Source organism: Penicillium crustosum (genome assembly GCF_028827405.1).
Source record: "Penicillium crustosum strain IBT 35664 chromosome Unknown utg000002l_segment0_segment0, whole genome shotgun sequence".
Lineage (NCBI taxonomy): Eukaryota > Fungi > Ascomycota > Eurotiomycetes > Eurotiales > Aspergillaceae > Penicillium > Penicillium crustosum.
This window is the reverse complement of record NW_026623123.1, coordinates 1,333,247-1,354,223: the sequence shown is the minus strand read 5'-3', so window position 1 is coordinate 1,354,223 and position 20,977 is coordinate 1,333,247. Positions and strand designations below refer to the sequence as shown.

The following is a 20,977-nucleotide window of genomic DNA, read 5'->3' as shown; positions in this document are numbered from 1 at the left end:
TATGGTAGGATCTCACTCTTTTACCACTCACCAAGGTAGTAGGACGAGCTATTGGGGTTGCGGAAATGGAGCTCAACTATGTGACTCTTTGTCGGGTTATCGATAGTGCAGGCGAAGAGATGAGGCTGTCCGTGGGAGGTGAATTGGGTCTCATCACGGAAATGCTGGAGCCCACCCACAACTTCAAAATCCAAGCTCTTTCGGCCTCCGATGGATTACATTCCTGTCTGTTTCGCAAACATGCCGAGCACGGTTATGGCTACACCGCAAATTTCGCAGTTAATATAATAAAAATGAGTGTGAGAAGGAGCGAAGGGCATTGCGTTGGTCGGCGCCGAACTGAATTTTGCCCTATGTTTCTCGGCGCCGAACTAATTCTCACCCCCGAGATTCTGAACTACCATGAATTACTTATAAATCCGCCCCTTTCCCTGTAAATATGTTAATTTAAATCATTCACCAAGACTTCATTTGTTTACTATTTAACAATATTTGGATTATACCATGACTCGATCGATGAAAGAGCAGTTCGACCAGCAGCCGGACCAGGTCTCAACTACCACCGAGAAGCCCTCCGAGGTCAAGGAAGATGGGACACATTTACCAACGGGAACTCGGCTGCTAGCTATTATTACTTCTATTCTGTTTGCTATGTTTCTGGTTGCCTTGGTATGGATGTCACATTTTCTATTTCCCACCTTGATCTATACTAACAAGACTTTGAACACTATAGGACCGCACCATCATCGCCACAGCAGTCCCCCGAATCGCAAACCAGTTCAATGCCCTTGACGATCTCAGTTGGTATGCGAGTGCATACCTGCTGACAAGTTGCGCGACCCAGCTATCCTGGGGCAAGGTGTACACGTTCTACTCGACCAAGACCATCTTCTTGATCGCGATCCTTATTTTTGAAGTCGGATCCGCGGTCTGCGGCGGCGCGCCCAACTCTAAGGCCTTCATCGTGGGACGTGCGATAGCAGGAATTGGATCGGCAGGCATATTTTCGGGTGCAACGGTTATAATCGCACAGATCGTGCCGCTGGCCAAACGGCCCATGTACGTCGGGCTGATGGGTTCGACCTTTGGAATTTCGTCAATCGTCGGACCTCTGATGGGTGGTGCGTTTACAGACAACGTAACATGGCGTTGGTGCTTCTACATCAACCTCCCCATCGGTGGTTTTACCATGGTCATCTTGTTCCTTTTCTTGGCTGTTCCCCACAAACCCCAACCGTGCACTTGGAAGCAACAGATCCTGCGCCTCGATCCCTTGGGTAGTGTGCTCTTCCTGCCCTCTGTCATTTGCTTTTTGCTCGCCCTACAGTGGGGAGGTACAACCTACCCCTGGAGCAACGGGCGCATCATCGCGCTGTTTATCGTCTCAGGAATTTTGATAATCGCCTTTGTTGGCGTGCAGATCTGGCTGAAGAAGGACGCAACAGTGCCGCCTCATATAATCAACCAGCGCAGCATTATCAGCGGAGTCGTTTTTTCCCTGTGTGTGGGTGGAGGGCTGATCTCCATGCTGTACACACTCCCACTCTGGTTCCAGGGCGTGCGTGGCACATCAGCTGTAAAATCCGGCATCGACACGATCCCCATGGTGCTGGCGCTTGTTGTCGGAGCCATCCTCTCCGGCTCAATCATCACTGCAACAGGATACTACGTTCCGTGGATGTTCGTTGCGGCGATACTCATGTCTACGGGCGCAGGGTTGATGACGACCTTCAAGATGGACACCAACCACGCCGCCTGGATCGGGTACCAGGTATTGTTTGGTCTCGGTATCGGCACGGGAATGCAGCAGCCCTCAATGGCGGCGCAGACTATTCTCCCTATGGGCGAGGTACCCATTGGTATCTCGCTCATGTTCTTCGCGCAGTCTCTTGGTGGAGCTATCTTCATCGCTGTCGCTCAGTCGCTCTTCCAGAATTATCTCGGTGCAAACCTACCCCACATCCAGGGCATTGATGTGGCCAAGATAATGGCGGCTGGCGCAACGGGTCTCTCTGATGCTGTCCCGGTGACCAAATTGAACGAAGTTCTGGTTTTATACAATGATGGCCTCCGGCGGTCGTTCATTGTTGCCGTGGCAGTGTCCTGTTTGATGATTCTCCCCGCGCTGACGATGGAATGGAGGTCAATCAAGAAGGAGAAGTCGCCTCCCGCGGCTGCTTGAGAAGGAGTACTGTTTTAAATAGCTATAATATATGGGTAAGAGGTAAGTTTAGATATTAGAATGTCAGTGCGTGGGCCAGGGGTTAAACATATAATACATACATTATTAGTGGATGTTCGTTCGACAGGTTATGGAGTATAAAGTAGCCAATCCGTACATAATATTACCTAGGATCTCCGAGATGATCCATGGATGCCTTCACCTTAATTTCACTTGTACAATACGATCTTAGAGCATATTTATTGTGATTGGACAAAATTGAGCTGAAGGTGGAAAAAGCTTTCGACCTAACGAGGGTGGCGGTAATTTAGGCGAGCCCCAGCGAATCAGAGCTGGTAGGTAGTAGCTACCTTATCCTATCTGGTACTATTAATATCCACCGGGGCATATTTTCCCAGTTTAATGAGTTTATGCATGCAGCTCTAGTATATTTCGAGTCTAGGGGGAAAAATTACTCGTGTCAGGTGTTATAGCTTTGAATCATAAGTCCAAGCTACGCTAAGCATAAAAATCCCACAATAAGTAGCTATTCATATGTAAATAAATAATACTAACACCCAATTGAGTCACCGAAAAGAGATTGCATATGCTGAATAGCTAATTATATAAAAGTTGTGCCGCATATGACCTTAGACCGGAAGGGGAAAGAGGGAAAGAACAAGTTTTCCCACGATAAGATCAACTACCCCTCCACAACACCTCATCTGTTCAACACAGAGCAATGTCACTGGTGCAGCATGTTTCTGCTATTGACGGTATTGATCGTGAACTCGAAGCAGACTTAGTTGACGACTGCGACTTCGCTCCCATTCGCCGAAAAATCAGCTACGATGTTCTCCAACCTCCGAGCGACGGTATCCCGGTCGCAGAAACGCGTCCTGGAACACCAGCGTACAAACATTCCCCCGTAAAGAGAATAGGTATGTACACTTCGGCCTTGTGTAGGACAAACGGCTGACACCTTCCAGCTCAGGTCGCGATCACCGTGCTCGCGTGCTGGAGCGCGTCGGGAATCGTGTTTGGCTTCGCAGCGCTCAAGCCTGTCCTCGTCGACGAAGGCGTTTATCACGAGCGTTGCACTCCTTCCGAAGTAAAGGAAGGGCTTGAGCTGTGCTCACAACAGGACCTTAGGTATGTTTATCGCACAGACCACCCCGAGTTATGCAAGGTTGTTCCTAATCAACTGCTAGACTCAACCTGTTCTTCACTATTGCTTCAATAACAGCCAATGTCTCCGCTCTGCCAGTTGGGACGATCCTGGATCGATGCGGATCACGCATCTGCTGGTTCATTGCTTGCCTGCTGCTTGCTATCGGCGGTGTCCTCATGGCCTTTGCATTCCATGAACCCAGCTTTGATGGATATATCGCGGGTAATTTCTTCCTCGCTTTGGCGGGCACCTTTTTATTTGTTCCCTCTTTCCAGATCGCGAACGCTTTCCCCAAATATGCGGGCACGATCGTCGCATTGGTGACAGGTGCATTCGATGCCTCTGCTGCGGTGTTCCTCTTCTACCGGCTCATATATGAGGCCACTGACGGATCTTTCACCCCGGATAAGTTCTTTCTAGGATATCTGATAGTCCCTGTGTGTATTTTTATCTCGTTGGTGACCATCATGCCAGCGCGCGACTATGTCTCGACCCTGCAATTGGAAAACAAGATTGAAAAGGCTGAAGATGCCACACGCGATGTCCACGACTCTGACGACGAAATTGACAGCACGTCGGAGCTAAACCGGGTGCGAAAGAAGCGAGCGGAGCGGCGCCAGAAGAAGATCCGTCAGATCGATGGGGTGCTCGGTGATAGAGATGAGCGGCAGATGCGTGCGGATCGAGAAGAGGATCGCCAGCAGGCTAGTTCGGTCTGGGGTGTATTGCACGGCCTGCCGGCGCACAGGCAGATGGCTACACCCTGGTTTATCCTGATTACGCTGATGACTGTTTTGCAAATGATTCGCATGAACTACTTTATCGCGACGATTCGCTCACAATATGAGTACATGCTCGGATCGATCGAACAGGCAGACAAAATAGGTGCCTTTTTCGACGTCGCACTGCCGGTCGGTGGTGTTCTTTTCACACCCGCGATCGGGTACCTGCTTGATCGCCTCAGTGTGCCAACGATGCTTGGGGTGATTGTGCTTTTCACCACAGTCATTGGTGTACTGAACTCCATCCCGGCAGTTTGGGCTGGATATATGACCGTTGTGCTCTTTGTATTGCTCCGGCCTCTATATTACTCGGCTATGTCGTATGTTGTTCTGTTTCCACTTACTGCTATATTCTACGTGCTAACCTTGGCTCCAGTGATTATACTACCAAAGTCTTCGGCTTTGCCACGTTTGGGCGTGTGTACGGTGCTATTATTTGCCTCTCGGGAATCGCCAACTTCTCTCAGTACGGTCTCGACGCATTGACGCATCATACGTTTGATGGAAACCCAATTCCAATCAATGCTGTCTTGGCAGTTGCGGGATTCATTGTTGGAACCGCACTCGTGATCTTTGTTTTCGTGTCTGTGAGACAGCTGAGAGAGCAGGACCGGGTGGATGAGGAAGAATGCGAGAGACTTCTTTTAGAAGAGGACGAAGAAGAGGACGAATACGAGGATGAGGAAGGTTACCGTTAATTGGGTTAGCAGTTTTAGGAAGTTAACCCGATTGAACCGAGGTATAAAAATGAAATTCAATTTTGAACATGGTCGACACTTTCTATCCATTGTCTATATTCTGTGTTCTATACCAACTTTGATATGGCCTGGGGGGATACTTCATATGGATCATATGGATCATATGGTGTCAAATGACAGACGCGTTTATAGTGGGGCTATATCTGAACGAACTTACAATAGGAGCCTAGAGTGCTTGAATATAGCCTATATTATCCATGCCCTGTGCATAATGATATCATCATATACGATAGATATACGGTCTATCTATCTAATGATTAAACCATCCAGTGTTAGCGAGGCTTTTCCACATGGCAAATTACACTTTCGGAATGACCGATCACGGTTTGAGCTCCGACGTATTAAGAGACATGGCATGTTAGAGTTCCCCTCGGAACCCATAGCTGACTCTTGGCCAGAACTCTCCCCAGGTGACACTTCCTCTACTCGGTCGTACGAGATGTCTCCTTATTAACTTGGAATTTTGAAAAGCAAGGAGGGCATTTTGTGGCTTTTCCTAATAAAAAAAAAAGAAAAAAAAAAAAAAAAAGCAATAACAATGTACCGTCTGGAAATTAAAGCGTCAAAGGAACACCAAGCAACATTGGCAACCTTGGAATAGATCAGAGATAGAACAGATCATCCTAGTTCCACAAAGGTGACGTCCCTAAACAACCACCCGATTAAAATCTCCAAACAAAGGGGGGACCCAAAAGTGTATCACGTAGTCCACGCACCATTTGCCAAGTTGCCAAGTACCTTCCCCCGCATTTACTCCCCCCATCGCCCCCGGATTATGTCCAGAAGCAGCCGCCACCGATCCCAACCAGCTCACTGCGCAAGAGATGACTCGTAGAGGCGGTAATTAAGTGGGGTGCACTCCCCCGCATCTGTTTCGGACAATATTGCGGCGTAGGCCTTTCTTTCTATGGTACTTGTGCTTGTCCCGAGGCTCTTTGCCGGCTATTGCGCTCTCGATTGACTTGTTTCTTGGGGATTTTCCTGGGCACATTGAACTGGGCTGGAATAGGCGAGCGTCGATCTTGAATGGCTGCTTTAGGAATGGATTGAATTCTGTTAGGCCTGTCTCCCTGCTTGGGTATATAATTCTTGTGTCCTTGCTAGTCTTGTCGTTAGATAGATAAGGGTGCAGCTCTGTCTTCTATTTCTGGCCAAGACAATTGGATTTTCTTTTCTTTTGCTTTCTCCTACATCTTATCTTTTCTTTTAAATACTTCAATTCGGTGTGGACATTTTAGTATGGGAACTATGACTCCCATTGATGAGAAACCGCCTGGTGACGACCGCATCGAGGATATCGCAGGGAAGAGCCCTGTTAGCTATGACGAGGATGACGATGAATTCACACCACAGGAGCAGAAGAAGATTATTCGACGAATTGATCTGCGCCTGGTGACTATGACCGGATTGGCTTATTGCATCTCGCTCATGGATCGGACAAATCTCAGCATGGCCGCCGTTGCAGGGTAAGACCATAGTCGTGTAGGGAAACCGTGTGCAGCGATGGCTAACCTCTAAAATAGACTGAAAAAGGAATTGCGACTCGACATTGGCGAACGCTATGTAAGTTCAAACACATCGCATTTTTCAGAAGACGAATGGCTAACACCTGGATAGTCCATTATCGTCCTCATGTTCTTCGTACCCTATATCATCTTCCAACCGCCCATGACGGTTATTATTCGAAAAGTTGGCCCAACATTTTTCTTGGGCTCGATTATTGTCTGCTGGGCGGGCATCATGATTGTAAGGGGTTTCTGCTTCCTTAACACCAAGACTCTATTTTATTGACTGGCATAGGGGATGGGATTCGTCCAGGACTGGGGCGCGTTGGTTGGAACGCGTGTGCTTTTGGGTGTGCTGGAAGCTGGTTACTTCCCTGGTTGCGTCTACTTGCTATCTTGCTGGTATACTCGATGTAAGAGAATCACCAAAAGAGATCTATCCAAGTGACTGCACAGTACTGACTCTTCAAAGATGACGTCCAAAAGAGATTCTCTGTTTTCTATCTCATTGGATGTGTCGCTTCTGCATTGGCGGGTATCCTTGCGTTTGGTCTGATGCAATTAAACGGAAAGCATGGGTTGACTGGCTGGAGATGGATTTTCATCCTTGAGGGAGTGGTATGCAGAGTTGGGTCGACCAAAACAAAACCACCGAGCTAACAAGCAATATAGATCACCGGATTTATTGGTATCCTTTGCTTCTTCTTCCTCGTCGACTTCCCTGACCGCGCACACAAATCATGGCGCTTCCTAAACGAGAGAGAATGCGCATTCATCGTCCGTCGCATTAACAAGGACCGAAACGATGGCGACATGGAAGCCTTCTCTCTCAAGAAGTTCCTAAAACCTGCAACGGATCTTAAGATCTGGGGCTTTGCTATGATCTTCTTGTGCGTTGCCTTTCTAAGCAGATTCGACCCCCACTAACCACATTTTAGCTGTCTCACTACCGTCACTTACGCCATTGCCTATTTCTTACCCATCATCCTCATGAGTGGCATGGGATACGGTGTCGGCGAAGCCCAATGCCTCGTCGCCCCTCCCTACGGGTTCGCAGGAATCGTCATGTACAGCACGGCCTGGGTTGGCGACAAGTACCGCATGCGAGCACCGGTTCTAATTTTCAACGCACTGCTCGCAATTATCGGTCTGCCAATGATGGGATTCGCCAAGAGCGATGCCGTCCGCTATGTCGGCGTGTTCTTCACTGTTGCCGGTGCCAATGCTAATATCCCAGCCTGCATGGCATACCAGGCGAACAATGTGCGCGGTCAGTGGACGCGTGCTTTCTCCAGTGCTACACTTGTAGGCTTCGGAGGTCTCGGTGGTATCGTGAGTAGCTTGGTGTTCCGGGAACAGGATGCACCTGGGTACCGGCCCGGAATGTATGCCGCTATTGCGTAGGTCTTTCCCTCTGTCTGATATTGTGTTCGCGTACTGACTGTGTTTCCAGGTGCAACATTCTCATAATCTTGCTAGTCCTGTCTCTGAGTCTGTGGTTCCGGATCTGTAATAAGCAGGCGGACCGGGGAAAGCGGGTCATTGAGGGCGATGCGACTTTCCGATATACAATTTGAGATTGAGGGAATATATTCATGTCCTAGATAGGATCAAGATAGTAATGCGAAAGCAGGCCTTTTCCATTTTTCATATTTCCCCTAAATTACCCGCATGAACCAAAGCTCAAGGAAAGCTATGATACTATCGGAGCTTCCCCCCACCGAGGGGGAATTCGTGGAGTAGATGTACAGCGACTTTTCCGACGGGAAACCGGCCATTTGCTCCGACTGGAAGGCGGTGAGTGAACAGGCGGGGGCCGATCGTAAACGGTACCAACTGTGATTGGTCGGATAACCAGGGTTCACATAATTTCTTATCGCCCGCTGTAAGTTTCCCGACAGGTTCTCCGCCATCGGACATTCGGACAGGGAAAAGGAAGGAGGCGTGGGCAATAAATATTAATTTCTACAGTTCTGGCACTTTTGTCTTCTTTATTCTCCCGACTCATTGATTTACTGATTTACTTGTGGATGTGTTGAGTGCTTTCCCTAAAAGCCCTCATTATCCTCCGGTCTCAGTATGGCGGCATCATTGTTTGCCCTTCGCGGCGGCCGCCAGCTTGCTCTGCGGTCGCGTGTTCGTGTGCCTACAATTGCCCGAGCTTCATTGTCACCATTGAACACTCGGAGAGCATTGCACAACTCGCAGCCTGCGACCCGTCGCGGTGTCTATACTAGCTCCATCACCGACCATGGAGATCCCCACCCCCAGGATATCTTCCAGCCTCTCGATACCTTCCCCCGCCGCCACATTGGCCCCTCTCCGGACGCCGCGGCAGAGATGCTCGCCGTGCTCGACCCGCCGGTAGCATCTCTGGATGACTTTGTGAAGCAGGTCCTGCCCGAGGACATTCTCTCCAAGAAGGACCTCAAGGTCTCCGAGCCCCACGCCGATATCAGCCTGTACCGCTCCAGCGTGCAGGGTGGTTTGGGTGAAACCGATATGCTCAAGTTGCTGGACACCTACCGGAAGCAGATTGATATCTCTGGCAAGACCTACATTGGAACCGGCTACTACCCCACCATTGTGCCCCCCCGTTATCCAGCGTAATGTTCTCGAGAACCCTGCCTGGTACACCAGCTACACACCCTACCAACCCGAGATCAGTCAGGGACGTCTGGAGTCTCTGTTGAACTTCCAGACCCTTACTGCTGATCTGACTGGTCTGCCCTTCGCCAATGCCTCCGTTTTGGACGAAGCCACCGCCGCTGCCGAGGCCATGACCATGTCCTTCGCCACAATGCCCGCTTCCAAGCAGAAGAAGGCCGAGAAGTCCTTCGTTGTGTCTCACCTCTGCCACCCCCAGACTATTGCAGTGATGCGGTCTCGCGCTGAAGGATTTGGAATCAACCTCGTCATCGGAGATATCTTGGCCGACGACTTCAAGATTGTTAAGGACCAGAAGGACCACCTGATCGGTGTCCTTGCCCAGTACCCCGATACCGAGGGAGGTATTTACGAATTCCAGGCCCTGAGTGACTCCATCCACGGCCAGGGCGGTACTTTCAGCGTGGCCACTGACCTGCTGGCTTTGACCGTGCTGAAGGCCCCTGGCGAGTTTGGCGCTGATATTGCCTTCGGAAGTGCCCAGCGTCTGGGTGTTCCTATGGGCTTCGGTGGCCCCCATGCCGCCTTCTTCGCTTGTGCCGACAAGTACAAGCGCAAGGTCCCCGGTCGTGTCGTTGGTGTCTCTAAGGACCGCCTTGGTAACCGGGCTCTGCGTCTGGCTTTGCAGACTCGCGAGCAACACATTCGCCGCGAGAAGGCTACCAGTAATATTTGCACTGCTCAGGCTTTGCTTGCTAACATGACTGCCATGTATGCTATCTACCACGGCCCTGTTGGTCTCAAGTCCATTGCCCAGCGTATCATGTCCATGACTTCACTGCTGCGCGAGAAGCTTGTCGGCCTGGGCTATGATGTCCCGGTCCGCTCTAACAGCGCTGACGGCGGCGCTGTGTTTGACACTCTGGCCATTGAGCTGCCCACTGCTGCTGAGGCTGATGCTATCATGGCCGAAGCGCGTGCTGCTTCCGTCTTCCTCCGCCGCCTTGGCGGAAACAAGGTTGGTCTCTCTCTCGACGAGACCGTTGGCCGGGATGAGGTTAAGGGCATTTTGAATGTCTTTGCCGCTCACAAGTCTGCCTCTCCCGTTGAGGTTGATGGCACTCTTGGCCTCACCACTGTCCCCGCTAACCTCGAGCGTACCTCCTCTTACCTGACCCACCCAGTCTTCAACACCTACCACTCCGAGACTGAGATGCTCCGGTACATCCACCACCTTGAATCGAAGGATCTCTCCCTGGCCCACTCCATGATTCCCCTCGGATCTTGCACCATGAAGCTCAACGCTACCACGGAAATGATCCCTATCTCCTGGCCCGAGTTCTCCCAGATCCACCCCTTCATGCCTGCCGAGCAAGCCAAGGGCTACACAAAGATGATCGACGATCTGGAGCAGCAGCTGGCCGATATTACTGGCATGGCTGAGGTTACTGTGCAGCCCAACTCTGGTGCCCAGGGTGAGTTCGCTGGTCTCCGTGTTATTAAGAAGTACTTTGAGGCCAAGGGTGATGCCAAGCGCAACCTGTGCTTGATCCCTGTCTCTGCTCACGGTACCAACCCCGCTAGTGCCGCCATGGCTGGTATGCGCGTTGTGACCGTCAAGTGCGACACCAAGACGGGTAACCTCGATCTTGAGGACCTTAAGGCTAAGTGTGAGAAGCACAAGGACGAGTTGGCTGCTTTCATGATCACCTACCCCAGCACCTTCGGTGTGTTTGAGCCCGGTGCCAAGGAGGCCTGCCGCCTGGTGCACCAGCACGGTGGCCAGGTCTACATGGACGGTGCCAACATGAACGCCCAGATCGGTCTCTGCTCTCCTGGTGAGATCGGCGCCGACGTGTGCCACCTGAACCTTCACAAGACCTTCTGTATTCCCCACGGTGGTGGTGGCCCCGGTGTCGGACCTATTGGAGTCGGCGAGCACCTGCGTCCCTTCCTGCCCTCGCACCCTACCAGCGAGTACTTGCAGTCCAAGCGTGGTGATACCCCCTCCCCTCCTATCTCCGCTGCTCCCTGGGGCAGTGCCAGCATCTTGCCCATCACCTTCAACTACATCAACATGATGGGCGACCGCGGTTTGACCCACGCCACCAAGATCACCCTGCTCAACGCCAACTACATCCTCTCCCGCCTCAAGCCCTACTACTCGATCCTGTACACCAACGACCACGGTCGCTGCGCACACGAGTTCATCCTCGACGTCCGCCCCTTCAAGGATACCTGCGGTGTTGAGGCCATCGATATCGCCAAGCGTCTCCAGGACTACGGCTTCCACGCCCCAACCATGTCCTGGCCCGTCTCCAACACCCTCATGATCGAGCCCACCGAGTCTGAGAACAAGGCCGAGCTTGACCGCTTCTGCGATGCCTTGATCTCCATCCGCAAGGAGATCAGCGAGGTCGAGTCTGGTGCCCAGCCCCGTGAGGGTAACGTGCTGAAGATGTCCCCACACACTCAGCGTGACCTGCTCGTCTCTGAGTGGGATCGCCCTTACACTCGTGAGCAGGCTGCTTACCCGTTGCCTTTGCTTTTGGAGAAGAAGTTCTGGCCTACTGTGACTCGTGTCGATGATGCCTTTGGTGACCAGAATTTGTTCTGCACTTGCGGGCCTGTCGAGGACAGCGAATAGAGAGATCTATAGAGATCTATGATACCCATGCCGCGCTGATTGCTTTTTTTTATATGGGGGCTCATTGTTTTGGGGCTTACCTTTTCTCTGTGTATACATTCAACATTTCTTATTTTCATGACGGTAGAAAAAGTCTACCTACAGACTACGTCCTTAAGACGGTTGGATTGATTCAACATAATCATCCAGCACCTATGGATGCCAAGAACAATACAAAAAGAATCAATAAAGAAGAAGCCGAAAGTTATAATAAGGACTATTGCTGTAACTAGTATCCTAGCACTAGATCTAGAACGCCGAGATTTAATCTAAATTATGATGTTAATTAACCCTACTTTTAGAACTTGTATAAGCCAGAGATTTAATATGGATCACAATTACAATCTTTATCTACCGGCCTTATCGGTGCTGTATTACCATTCATAACCAATTTTCAATAAATTACCTTATTAAAATAAACTCACCCGCTCCAAATACCGTATCCCCCGTGTATAGCCATCGGAGACGGCCGACCCCGCCCTCCCCAATAACCTCCGCGGCCCTAATCATCCAGCCAACCCACTACAATCCACTCCACCCCGTCGATTCAAGGTCTCAAATGCTCCGAAGGAAACTTAGGAACAATCGAATCAAGCAGGAACAACCTTGGACGTTCTCCACAACTCGGGGCCCACTCTTTCCGAGCAATATTGCCTATCTAATGCCCCTCGCTTGGCGACAGCTAGCCACAAGAAGAACCGAGAAGACAGATATATAAATGTGTTCTGACTTTCTTTTCTCGCCTTGCTGGTTTTGACTTGGTTTTTCGGTCTTTTTACTTCAACTCTGGAGGCTGATCTGGGTTCTTCGTCTATAATATACACTGATACTTCTGATTGAGTTGGTTCTAGAGGGCGGTATACAGCACTGCACACATTCATCTTCAACTTGATTATACCCAGCCAATAATTAGAACTTTGAAATATATTACCGGCAATATGGGCTCGATTGCTAGCGATATTGGCTCGCAAACGGACTATGCTTTTACTATCTACCGCGGCACATTCATTCAATCGGTTCTGCCAGACTCCGGCTCTAAGCCTGAATTGTCTCGCAACCAAGGCGCATTATGGGTCTCTGCTGTTGATGGCCGCATTCATGGCTGGGATTGGAAAGCCAGTGACGAAAGTGGATTTGCCGAGTTGATGAGTCGGAATGGGTGGGTTGATATCGACGCCATTGAGGCTCAGGCCCAAGCCAATGGTCATGTTTCGAAGACCAAAGTGAAGATTGTTACTGCGAATGAAGAACAGAATGAATTTTTCTTCCCCGGATTTATTGGTGTGTATTAAATCCAACTTATCAAAGTTCAAGTCTCGATACTAACCACATATCAACTCAAGACACCCACATCCATGCCCCGCAATACCCCAACGCAGGCCTCTTCGGCTCATCAACTCTTCTAGACTGGCTAGAGACCTACACATTCCCCGTAGAGTCACGCTTCGGGTCCCCACCAGACCCAAAAACAGGCCATCAAACCCAAACGAACCCCAAAGAAACACCCCTCCTAGCTCAACAAATCTACGACCAAGTAATCTCCCGCACTTTATCCCACGGCACAACCTGCGCCTCCTACTACGCAACAAACCATGTCCCAGCCACAAACGCCCTATCAACACTCTGCCACACCCGCGGCCAACGCGCCTTCATCGGCCGCGCATGCATGGATAACCCAGACTTCTGCGTAGACTACTACCGCGACTTCAGCGCAGACGACTCCGTCATCGCAACCCGCCAGACAATCGAGTTCATCCACACCCTAGACCCAGAAGGAAAGCTCGTGAAACCGATCATCACACCGCGTTTCGCGCCCTCATGCACGAGACCCGCATTACAGAGTCTCGGCGAGTTGGCTGCGAGCTATTCACCCCCGCTGTATATCCAGACGCATATCTCGGAGAATATCAACGAGCTCGCGCTCGTCAAGGAACTCTTCCCTGAGGCGGACAGCTACGCAGATGTCTATGATAAGTACAATCTCCTCACGCCACGCACGATCCTCGCGCATGCGGTGCATTTATCTCCCGATGAGAGAGCTCTGATCCGCACGCGCGAAGCAAAGATCTCGCACTGTCCGGCGTCGAACTCGGCGCTGGGATCGGGGATTTGTCCTGTTAGGACGCTGCTTGATGAGGGGATTACGGTTGGTCTAGGCACGGATGTTAGTGGGGGGTATAGTCCTAGTATTCTTGAGGCGGCGCGACAGGCTTGTCTTGTTTCGCGGTTGTTGGGTCAATCGGCTGCGTGGCAAAGGGATCATCCTCAGGCTGATGGGAGGGAGAAGTTGTCTGTGCAGGAGAGTCTTTACCTTGCTACACGTGGTGGAGCTGCGGTTGTTGATATGGGGAGCGACCTTGGCGGGTTTGATATGGGGATGTTGTGGGATGTGCAGTTGATTCGGCTTGGCGGGGTTAAGTTCGTGGAGAAGAGTCCATTAGATGGGGTCCCTGGTGATGGGAGTGCGGATCTTGTGCAGGCTGGTCCTGTGGGGAATGTTGATTTGTTTGGGACAGAAACTTGGGAGGAGAAGATTCAGAAGTGGGTTTGGAGTGGTGATGACCGGAATGTGAAGGCTGTTTGGGTTGGCGGGAGGTTGGTTCATTCAAGGGTTTGAGTGGCGATGGTTTTCTATGTATATATTTTTATGGTTTAGATTTTCTTTTTACGTATTATATGTGGTTTTAGAATCTAGTCTATACATATTTATGACATGTTTGATATTTGAACTTAATACTTACCACCTTTAAGGGTATCTATACCATAGGTAGTTGAGTGGCATTAAGCAACGCACGGCCATTCGTATTCTTGCTACTTCGAAAAAAAGAAAAAAAAAAAAAGTATCTTCTGCTCTGCTGCATTCCAAACTCCATTTCCTGTCCTAGATATCTATTGGAAGAGCTCCACACAATCGAAGATCTATTGAAACGGGTAAGCTTCCATTAAAAAGACGAGATGATCAGAAAGTTACTCACAAAGTTCGGGCTCAGGTAAGTATCTCCAGAGCTACCAGAAGCAACGCTGATGGTAATCTGAGGCAAATTAGCATGATATCATCTGACTAGGCTCAAATGTGCTTACAGTATTAGTTCCAGCGACGATAGTGCCAGCCGGAATCGAAATATCGTAAACCTCACCGAGACCTCTGTATGCGCCGCGAGTCACGCCACGGGAGTTGAGGTTAGTCGGGGCAGACGGGATGGCACCCGAATAGCTGTTAACCTATTTAAAGTGTTAGATACAAGCCAAGAGTCTAAAGATAGGGAATATAGCTTGAACATACCACAACCTGGGGCCGACCAGACGCAAAGGAAAGAGTTGTGCCAATCCTCAGGGTCGCAGCTCCGGTCTGTGAAGAAGATGCCGTGAATTTAATTGTCAAAGGTGAATTCACCGATTTGAAAAGAGCCATGGGGAAAGCAGAGAGTTCAGAGCTGCCGACTGTGTATGTACCAGGGGACCAGGAAGACATGCGCGTGTCGGAGGGATGCATGCGGAGCTGGTTGGCTGCATTTCGGAAGCCATTTGGTCTATAGGTAGTCAATATCGGAACGGCCATGTAGAGTGAAATCATTGCACTTACGTTCCATCCCAGTCTCCGATCTTGAACACTGTTGTTCCAGTATTTACAGACCCGGAGATACTCTTCGAAGTGGTTGATCCGGCAGTAACAGTCACCGACGAGGTGGCAACGGCGTATTCGCCCTGATAGTATACCATGGTGTAGGTGCCAGGCTTCATGGCGGGGGAGGTGAAAGCCCCAGAAGACGAAGCGTAGGTCCAGTACTGTGCGGCATCGTTTTTCCTATCTTGAATTTAGATGTGTGCTCATTCCGGTACGGTCTGCTTTGAACGTACCAGTGGATCACCCATTTGAAAGTCGAGTCAGCCCCGGATGCAGTACCCTTAACATAGCCTCTCCCAGATGTGGCAACGTATCCCTTGATATCGAGGTCGGCAAAGAACGATGTGTCGAGAGTGGAACTGGGGGTACCGCTCCGGCTGAAGGTCATCGAGTACGGGCCGTGCAAGCCCTGGCGGTAGGTCTCGGTCTGAACGTGTCCGGAGTTCTGCATAGAGTCAGATGCTGCTATTGGTTGAGTGATAGTGGTTACATACCATGTACCAGTACAGGCCAGTGTAAGAGCCGACATTGTTGGTGTTGATATCACTGGTGCATATTAGCCTGGATCAAGTTATGTCGGCCGAGGAGCTTACCGATGGAAAGGTCCGCCAGAGGATGTTTCGTATTGATTCAAGATCATGCAGACGCGATGCGCGCTTCCAGAGACACCTGTTTGCGTTAGAAGAAATCGCATTAAACACAGTAGATGTATTCTTACAGTGGATATTATCATCGATGAACCGTTGGCTAGAGTAGAACTTGCTTCGGGTTTCTCCGTTAACCAAAAACTGATATGTGTCAGCTGTTTATACCAATTAAAAAATTCCTTAAAGAGAACATACCACATCCTCTCCCTCAATAACAGAACCACCTCCGATATTGGACACATCGCCGAATGGCTCTTCGTTGGGAAGCAGGTCTGCATTCAGGCGTGCGATATATCGAAGTTCTCCAATGCTAGGCTCTGAAGAAAGTCATGAGTATAGACACCACACCAGAGCAACAAAGAACACTAACCGGCAGATGTGTATGTTGCCATGTGAATTGTTGAATCCCCCTTGTGGACAACATAGTAGTGTGTCAAGGTGGAGGTTTCGCAGGTCACCTTGATGTAGTCGCCTATATTGATCAGGACATTTTTCAACAGATATCTTGTTTCTGAACCCACCGCTCTCCGTCGCAGACACAGTTGCGCTACCAAGACCCGATCCGATATGGGAACCAGTCGACTGGTATTGGAGCTCAGATCCATAGTAATTGATGGAAGTAATGTCGCAGCTTTTCCGGTTGACAGTAAACTTCAGGGGGTTCGAAGAGCCAGCATCAATTACATAGGCAGCATCGCTAGTAGTAATTCCGAAGGCTGCAGATGCCTGCTCAGCCAAAAGGGCTAGCGAAGCAATGGCTAGGGACTTGAAAAACATCATGTCCAACGTGTGCTGTGGAGAAACCTGCTCGTGTCACACAATAGACGATGAAGAGTGGACATATAGCATAATATATAGGAGGGGACTTTTGTCCCTTCATGTTGAAACGCTGCATGGTGGAAGGTGGAGATTTGGCAGCTAGCTAAACCTCCGTTCCTGCATAGTGTTCCGTGAATTTGTTTATAGTTCCACCAATGCGTGGCGTTTCTGGCCCCCTGGCGGCTGGATGATTTCCGTTCCAGGAGCGGGGAGTCTGCAGACTCGACGCAAAGGTCCCATTGGTTGAAAATAAGCACGAGGCCGGCTTCTGTGAGCGCAAATTCACCGGGATGTACTCCGTACGGAGGCCATAGCTCGTATAGCCCTGCCAAGAGCTCCCCCAACTCCGTGTGGGACTCCGTGTGGGGTAGTGATTGTTTCAATGCCACGGAGCGCCCGTAGTAATCGAAGAATCCGATCTCTGAAACATTTTGATGTTTGGATGGATATTTTGAACACACTAGGTAAATTTCCCGGTCACTCTAAATCTGAAAAGAGTTATTCCCGTCTCGTCGGACTATCTTTTCCTAAAATGCCGAGACTGGCGTCGGGATGTTGGATATTATCTTTAGCGTGTTTCAACCAAGACGCCTAAAATGGGGGAAAAGAAGGAACTCAGTGGATATGCAGTCAATAGCTTTCGAAATGAACAGATGCCGTTACCTTAGGAGCTAGACTAAAGCAAGCACGTCATTTATCCGGTCTATACAGAGTTCCTTGGACATTTCTCTTGGCTTATACAAACCGAAACTCAGGGGAAGAAGATACATAAACCCTAATAGTACTTTGATAATTTGAAATAATTAGAGGATATGGTACTGCATAGAATTATCGTCTGCTCGAGGAACAACCGATATTTGTAGGATGCCAATCATCGCACGCATAGTCAATAAAGAAAGGAGCGTGAGATCCCGAGATATTCTGTCATACAAGATAGACTGTTACAGAAAAAGCCACAATATTGAAAACCACAAATAACCAAAAAGTCACAATCCAGCATGTCCAACTAGAGATATATATGCATCCCAAATGGGAAAGCAATTACCGAGATGGATGGGTGGACTAGCCAGCTTGGTCAAATATATTCGGAAGCATGGCTAAATAGACGAGAGTAAGTTAATGTTTTAGAATAGAAGTACTGAGATAAAAAATACACTTATATATCTTTCCTGGGGATATCTGTTCTGATATTGAGTCCAGCCCCTAGGGGAAGTCCCCACACTCGGTGCCCGGCACAATTGGCTTCCTGGGACCTCCCCCTTGTTTTATGCATGCACTTGTACCAGTGGTAGACGCGTCTGGAATTGCGATCGCAAAAACCATGCTGCATAGAGCGAGAATGCTACCAAGTTGGAAGTACTTCATTGTGTGTGTGTGTGTGTGTGTGTGGGAGAAAAGTAGAATGTGGTGTGACCTTCAAAGAAAGCGTCAGGTCATCTCTTTATTTATATTCCCAAGGGAGGCAAAATTGATCGCATGTCATAAACAAGCATTAGGTATTTTCTTTCGGAGTTTTCTTATTCAGATGAGGAGAATTATCTATTGGGTAACCTTTATAGTTCGAGATCGGCATTCTGTGAACCCCGATGTCCGCGAGAGTATGGGGTTGATTGGATGAAAAGACCCAAATCTGTCCTACGTTGTGTGAACAAAGAACAATATCATGTCGATGATCAGAAATCCAGCATGTATCCTTGAAAGGCTCTTACGCGTTTTGACACCTTCTTGCCGAAAATGGGGCTCAATAGGCTTAGCTGATAGACGCGGTGTTAAACGTGTTAAACGTGTCGATCATTTGCCTTGAATTTTGCTGCTTAAGGTACTTCATGGCGGCCTTTGTTTTCTTGACTTTCCTCGGATCCTTTGACCTTCCGATACTATGTTGCAAAATGGTACTAGCACGTTTAAGGATTTCAATGTCGTCCAGCTCAAGATTTTCCTCGTCTTCCTTCCGTTTTTCACACTGCTTGCTGAAACTGCAGCGGATTTTCTGCTCAGTGGCAGTTGCAGCAATGGTTTTCTCCGTGCATCATAACACAGGAAACGAATTTTCCGACCTCCCTTTGGCAGTGGTCACATGCTGTGTTGTCTTCCAGTCTCTCCTCGACCGATTGCCCAAGCAGTGCTTCCACATTCTTTGCTCGCCTGCGCACCTGCGCATCGAACGCCTCACCATCCACCATGATTCTGTTTTGGTGGTTGAGGTACATGCGTAGATATGGCTCGCGCAGGAGGAGCATTTGTCAAAGTCTGTAGAGTAAAGAATTACGTCTTTTGGCTAGATATCTTTAGCATTTCAATTCGAATGCTTGGGAGCTAGGAAGACCACAGGCCCCCCCGGATACGGAAAGCCGAGGAGACATCAAGTCTATTAACGAGAGGTGAATATAAATGTCCAGGTTATGAATTTAGTCTTCTTTAAGTACACACCAAATAGGTCCACATGGTCCTGGTCAAATCTCATGATTCAAGATGTTTCCGCACTCACATCTGGAGTTCCCTTCCGAGAGTAAGGTGGAATAAAATGATATAGCATCCCGTGAATGATAGATGCACTCAACGGTCCTACCCAATGTATCCAATGATAAGAAGCAAAATGCGATCCAACCATTGCTCCGAAGCACCGTGCAGGGTTTCCCGCTTTGAACTTGTTAGAATTCCAAGTTTTGCCAGGGCGATATACAAACTCACAGAACCCAGTGTACCCAATCCGGCTAAAACCAGTCACAAAGGTACACATTCCTAAAACAATACCAACAAAAATAGGGCCCAAGGCTGGCCCGAAGACAGAGCGCTGTCGAGGATCAAGACCGACACCGAATGAGAGAAAGATCAAAGCGAAGTCCGTCGTGAATTCTATGGCGAATGCGCTGCCAACTGAGACTTTTGTAGTATCAATATAGCAACCTGGCACGATGAACTGGATATATTCATCAGTATAAGTTCTTCGCGGCTTAAAGGGGGAGGGTGATATACAGATCTCGTGTCGAAGCTCGCTCTCAACAGCAAACCCGCCATGGCCCCTCCAAAAGTCTGAAATCCGATGTACAGAATGCATCGGGGCAACGTCGCCAGTCGCCCGAAGAATGTGGCGATGGTGATGGTAGGGTTAAGATGCGCCCCAGAAACCGGGCCTGTGGCGAAGATGAACAGAGGAAGAACGAGGATCGCCGTAAGTCCACCAAGTAGGCTGGGTACAAGTGCACCGGTCGCAAAGGCGCTTCGCAGTATTACCATTAGAATCTCAGCCAAAAAGGAAGCTGAAAAAAGAATTTACTTCACCGTTTGACTTAGGCCCACAGCGATGAAGCAGGTCAAGTATACCAGCAAGCATGTTCCTAGTGCTGTGAATAATAATTTCACATGCCTATTTGTTGGTGCTCACATACCTATAGCTTCGACACCAGCGGCCTTCCATAGCTCTACCTGTAGAATACGTCGCAAAGATAGGGCATCCTTTAATGGGATCCAGGGAGCAGCGTCGGGAAACTTCTGCAACAATTCTATCTGCGTACAGTTGTTTTTATCCATTGCGAACTCCTGATTTGCGCCAATGCGCCCAGCGAATGGGACGACGGTGGTTGGCGAAGGTAATTCCTCGGCATCATGTCCGCTTCTCCAGAATTTGGCGTGTGAGAGCATGGTCTGAATATTTCAAGGCATGAAATATTGTTTCAAGGGACTTAACAAATGGACGAACGAGTCTCAAGCCTTAAGGCGGAAATATATCTTGAAGCTTGAGGTGACGTAACCCATGTCGGGAATGCCAGAGATACATGGAAGTTTATCGTTCAGATAACGGGCAGCCGGAATAGGCCAAATTTGACAAGCTTCCTTTTATACCTGCTTAATTGCTGTATAAAACACAAGACACATTTCATTTTCCCGTCAGTTTATTAAGCTGCATATAAATAAGGTTCCTACGGACTCCGTAGATATCTGTCCCTAAAGCCCATATAGGATGCCAACTCGATAACAGCAAATGCACATTAGTAGACGACTGTATTTACAATATAACCTGGTATCTCTTTAACGATTCCTTGCTAGTAGCTTCCAAAGCTGAACTTTGGTATTGATAACAAAGTTTGAGTTGCTCGGTTCGAATGTCCAACTTTGTCCATCGCAACGGCTACTAGATGAAGCCAAGCCCATCTACGGGTCCCGCGGGTGCCGAGTCAAAGCGAGTTTGGCATGTCTCGCTTACCAAGGTAGTGTT

At 49.2% G+C, this 20,977-nt stretch overlaps 8 protein-coding genes across 8 annotated transcripts; 5 read left to right on the top strand and 3 right to left on the bottom strand.

Annotated features, from left to right (window-relative positions):
• Nucleotides 1–504: 504 nt before the first annotated feature.
• On the top strand, nucleotides 505–2,182 carry N7487_004022 (MDR family MFS transporter; the record flags this gene model as incomplete). Its single annotated transcript, XM_056871769.1, has 2 exons — nucleotides 505–669; nucleotides 734–2,182. 2 exons carry the CDS (start codon nucleotides 505–507, stop codon nucleotides 2,180–2,182), a joined length of 1,614 nt encoding a protein of 537 aa, XP_056729489.1.
• A 721-nt stretch (nucleotides 2,183–2,903) lies between these two features.
• Nucleotides 2,904–4,812, top strand: N7487_004021 (putative MFS transporter; the record flags this gene model as incomplete). The annotated part of the gene is made up of 4 exons (XM_056871768.1): nucleotides 2,904–3,102; nucleotides 3,151–3,313; nucleotides 3,373–4,434; nucleotides 4,491–4,812. The coding sequence occupies 4 exons, from the start codon at nucleotides 2,904–2,906 to the stop codon at nucleotides 4,810–4,812; spliced, it is 1,746 nt and encodes a 581-aa protein (XP_056729488.1).
• Nucleotides 4,813–6,111: 1,299 nt separating this feature from the next.
• Nucleotides 6,112–7,954, top strand: N7487_004020 (putative phthalate transporter; the record flags this gene model as incomplete). Its single annotated transcript, XM_056871767.1, has 8 exons — nucleotides 6,112–6,338; nucleotides 6,396–6,435; nucleotides 6,490–6,618; nucleotides 6,673–6,790; nucleotides 6,850–6,995; nucleotides 7,050–7,267; nucleotides 7,316–7,777; nucleotides 7,831–7,954. The coding sequence occupies 8 exons, from the start codon at nucleotides 6,112–6,114 to the stop codon at nucleotides 7,952–7,954; spliced, it is 1,464 nt and encodes a 487-aa protein (XP_056729487.1).
• Nucleotides 7,955–8,456: 502 nt separating this feature from the next.
• On the top strand, nucleotides 8,457–11,631 carry N7487_004019 (glycine decarboxylase subunit P; the record flags this gene model as incomplete). Its single annotated transcript, XM_056871766.1, is given in 2 exon segments — nucleotides 8,457–8,963; nucleotides 8,983–11,631. 2 exon segments carry the CDS (start codon nucleotides 8,457–8,459, stop codon nucleotides 11,629–11,631), a joined length of 3,156 nt encoding a protein of 1,051 aa, XP_056729486.1.
• A 977-nt stretch (nucleotides 11,632–12,608) lies between these two features.
• Nucleotides 12,609–14,287, top strand: N7487_004018 (uncharacterized protein; the record flags this gene model as incomplete). Its single annotated transcript, XM_056871765.1, has 2 exons — nucleotides 12,609–12,951; nucleotides 13,014–14,287. 2 exons carry the CDS (start codon nucleotides 12,609–12,611, stop codon nucleotides 14,285–14,287), a joined length of 1,617 nt encoding a protein of 538 aa, XP_056729485.1.
• Nucleotides 14,288–14,559: 272 nt separating this feature from the next.
• Nucleotides 14,560–16,722, bottom strand: rglA (putative rhamnogalacturonase B; the record flags this gene model as incomplete). Its single annotated transcript, XM_056871764.1, has 12 exons — nucleotides 14,560–14,589; nucleotides 14,646–14,702; nucleotides 14,752–14,892; nucleotides 14,954–15,200; nucleotides 15,254–15,475; nucleotides 15,529–15,740; nucleotides 15,790–15,841; nucleotides 15,889–15,964; nucleotides 16,014–16,083; nucleotides 16,138–16,259; nucleotides 16,313–16,414; nucleotides 16,464–16,722. The coding sequence occupies 12 exons, from the start codon at nucleotides 16,720–16,722 to the stop codon at nucleotides 14,560–14,562; spliced, it is 1,590 nt and encodes a 529-aa protein (XP_056729484.1).
• A 1,789-nt stretch (nucleotides 16,723–18,511) lies between these two features.
• N7487_004016 (uncharacterized protein) lies at nucleotides 18,512–19,001 on the bottom strand (the record flags this gene model as incomplete). Its single annotated transcript, XM_056871763.1, has 2 exons — nucleotides 18,512–18,751; nucleotides 18,819–19,001. The coding sequence occupies 2 exons, from the start codon at nucleotides 18,999–19,001 to the stop codon at nucleotides 18,512–18,514; spliced, it is 423 nt and encodes a 140-aa protein (XP_056729483.1).
• A 1,033-nt stretch (nucleotides 19,002–20,034) lies between these two features.
• N7487_004015 (uncharacterized protein) lies at nucleotides 20,035–20,403 on the bottom strand (the record flags this gene model as incomplete). Its single annotated transcript, XM_056871762.1, has 2 exons — nucleotides 20,035–20,099; nucleotides 20,151–20,403. The coding sequence occupies 2 exons, from the start codon at nucleotides 20,401–20,403 to the stop codon at nucleotides 20,035–20,037; spliced, it is 318 nt and encodes a 105-aa protein (XP_056729482.1).
• Between the last annotated feature and the right edge of the window lie 574 nt (nucleotides 20,404–20,977).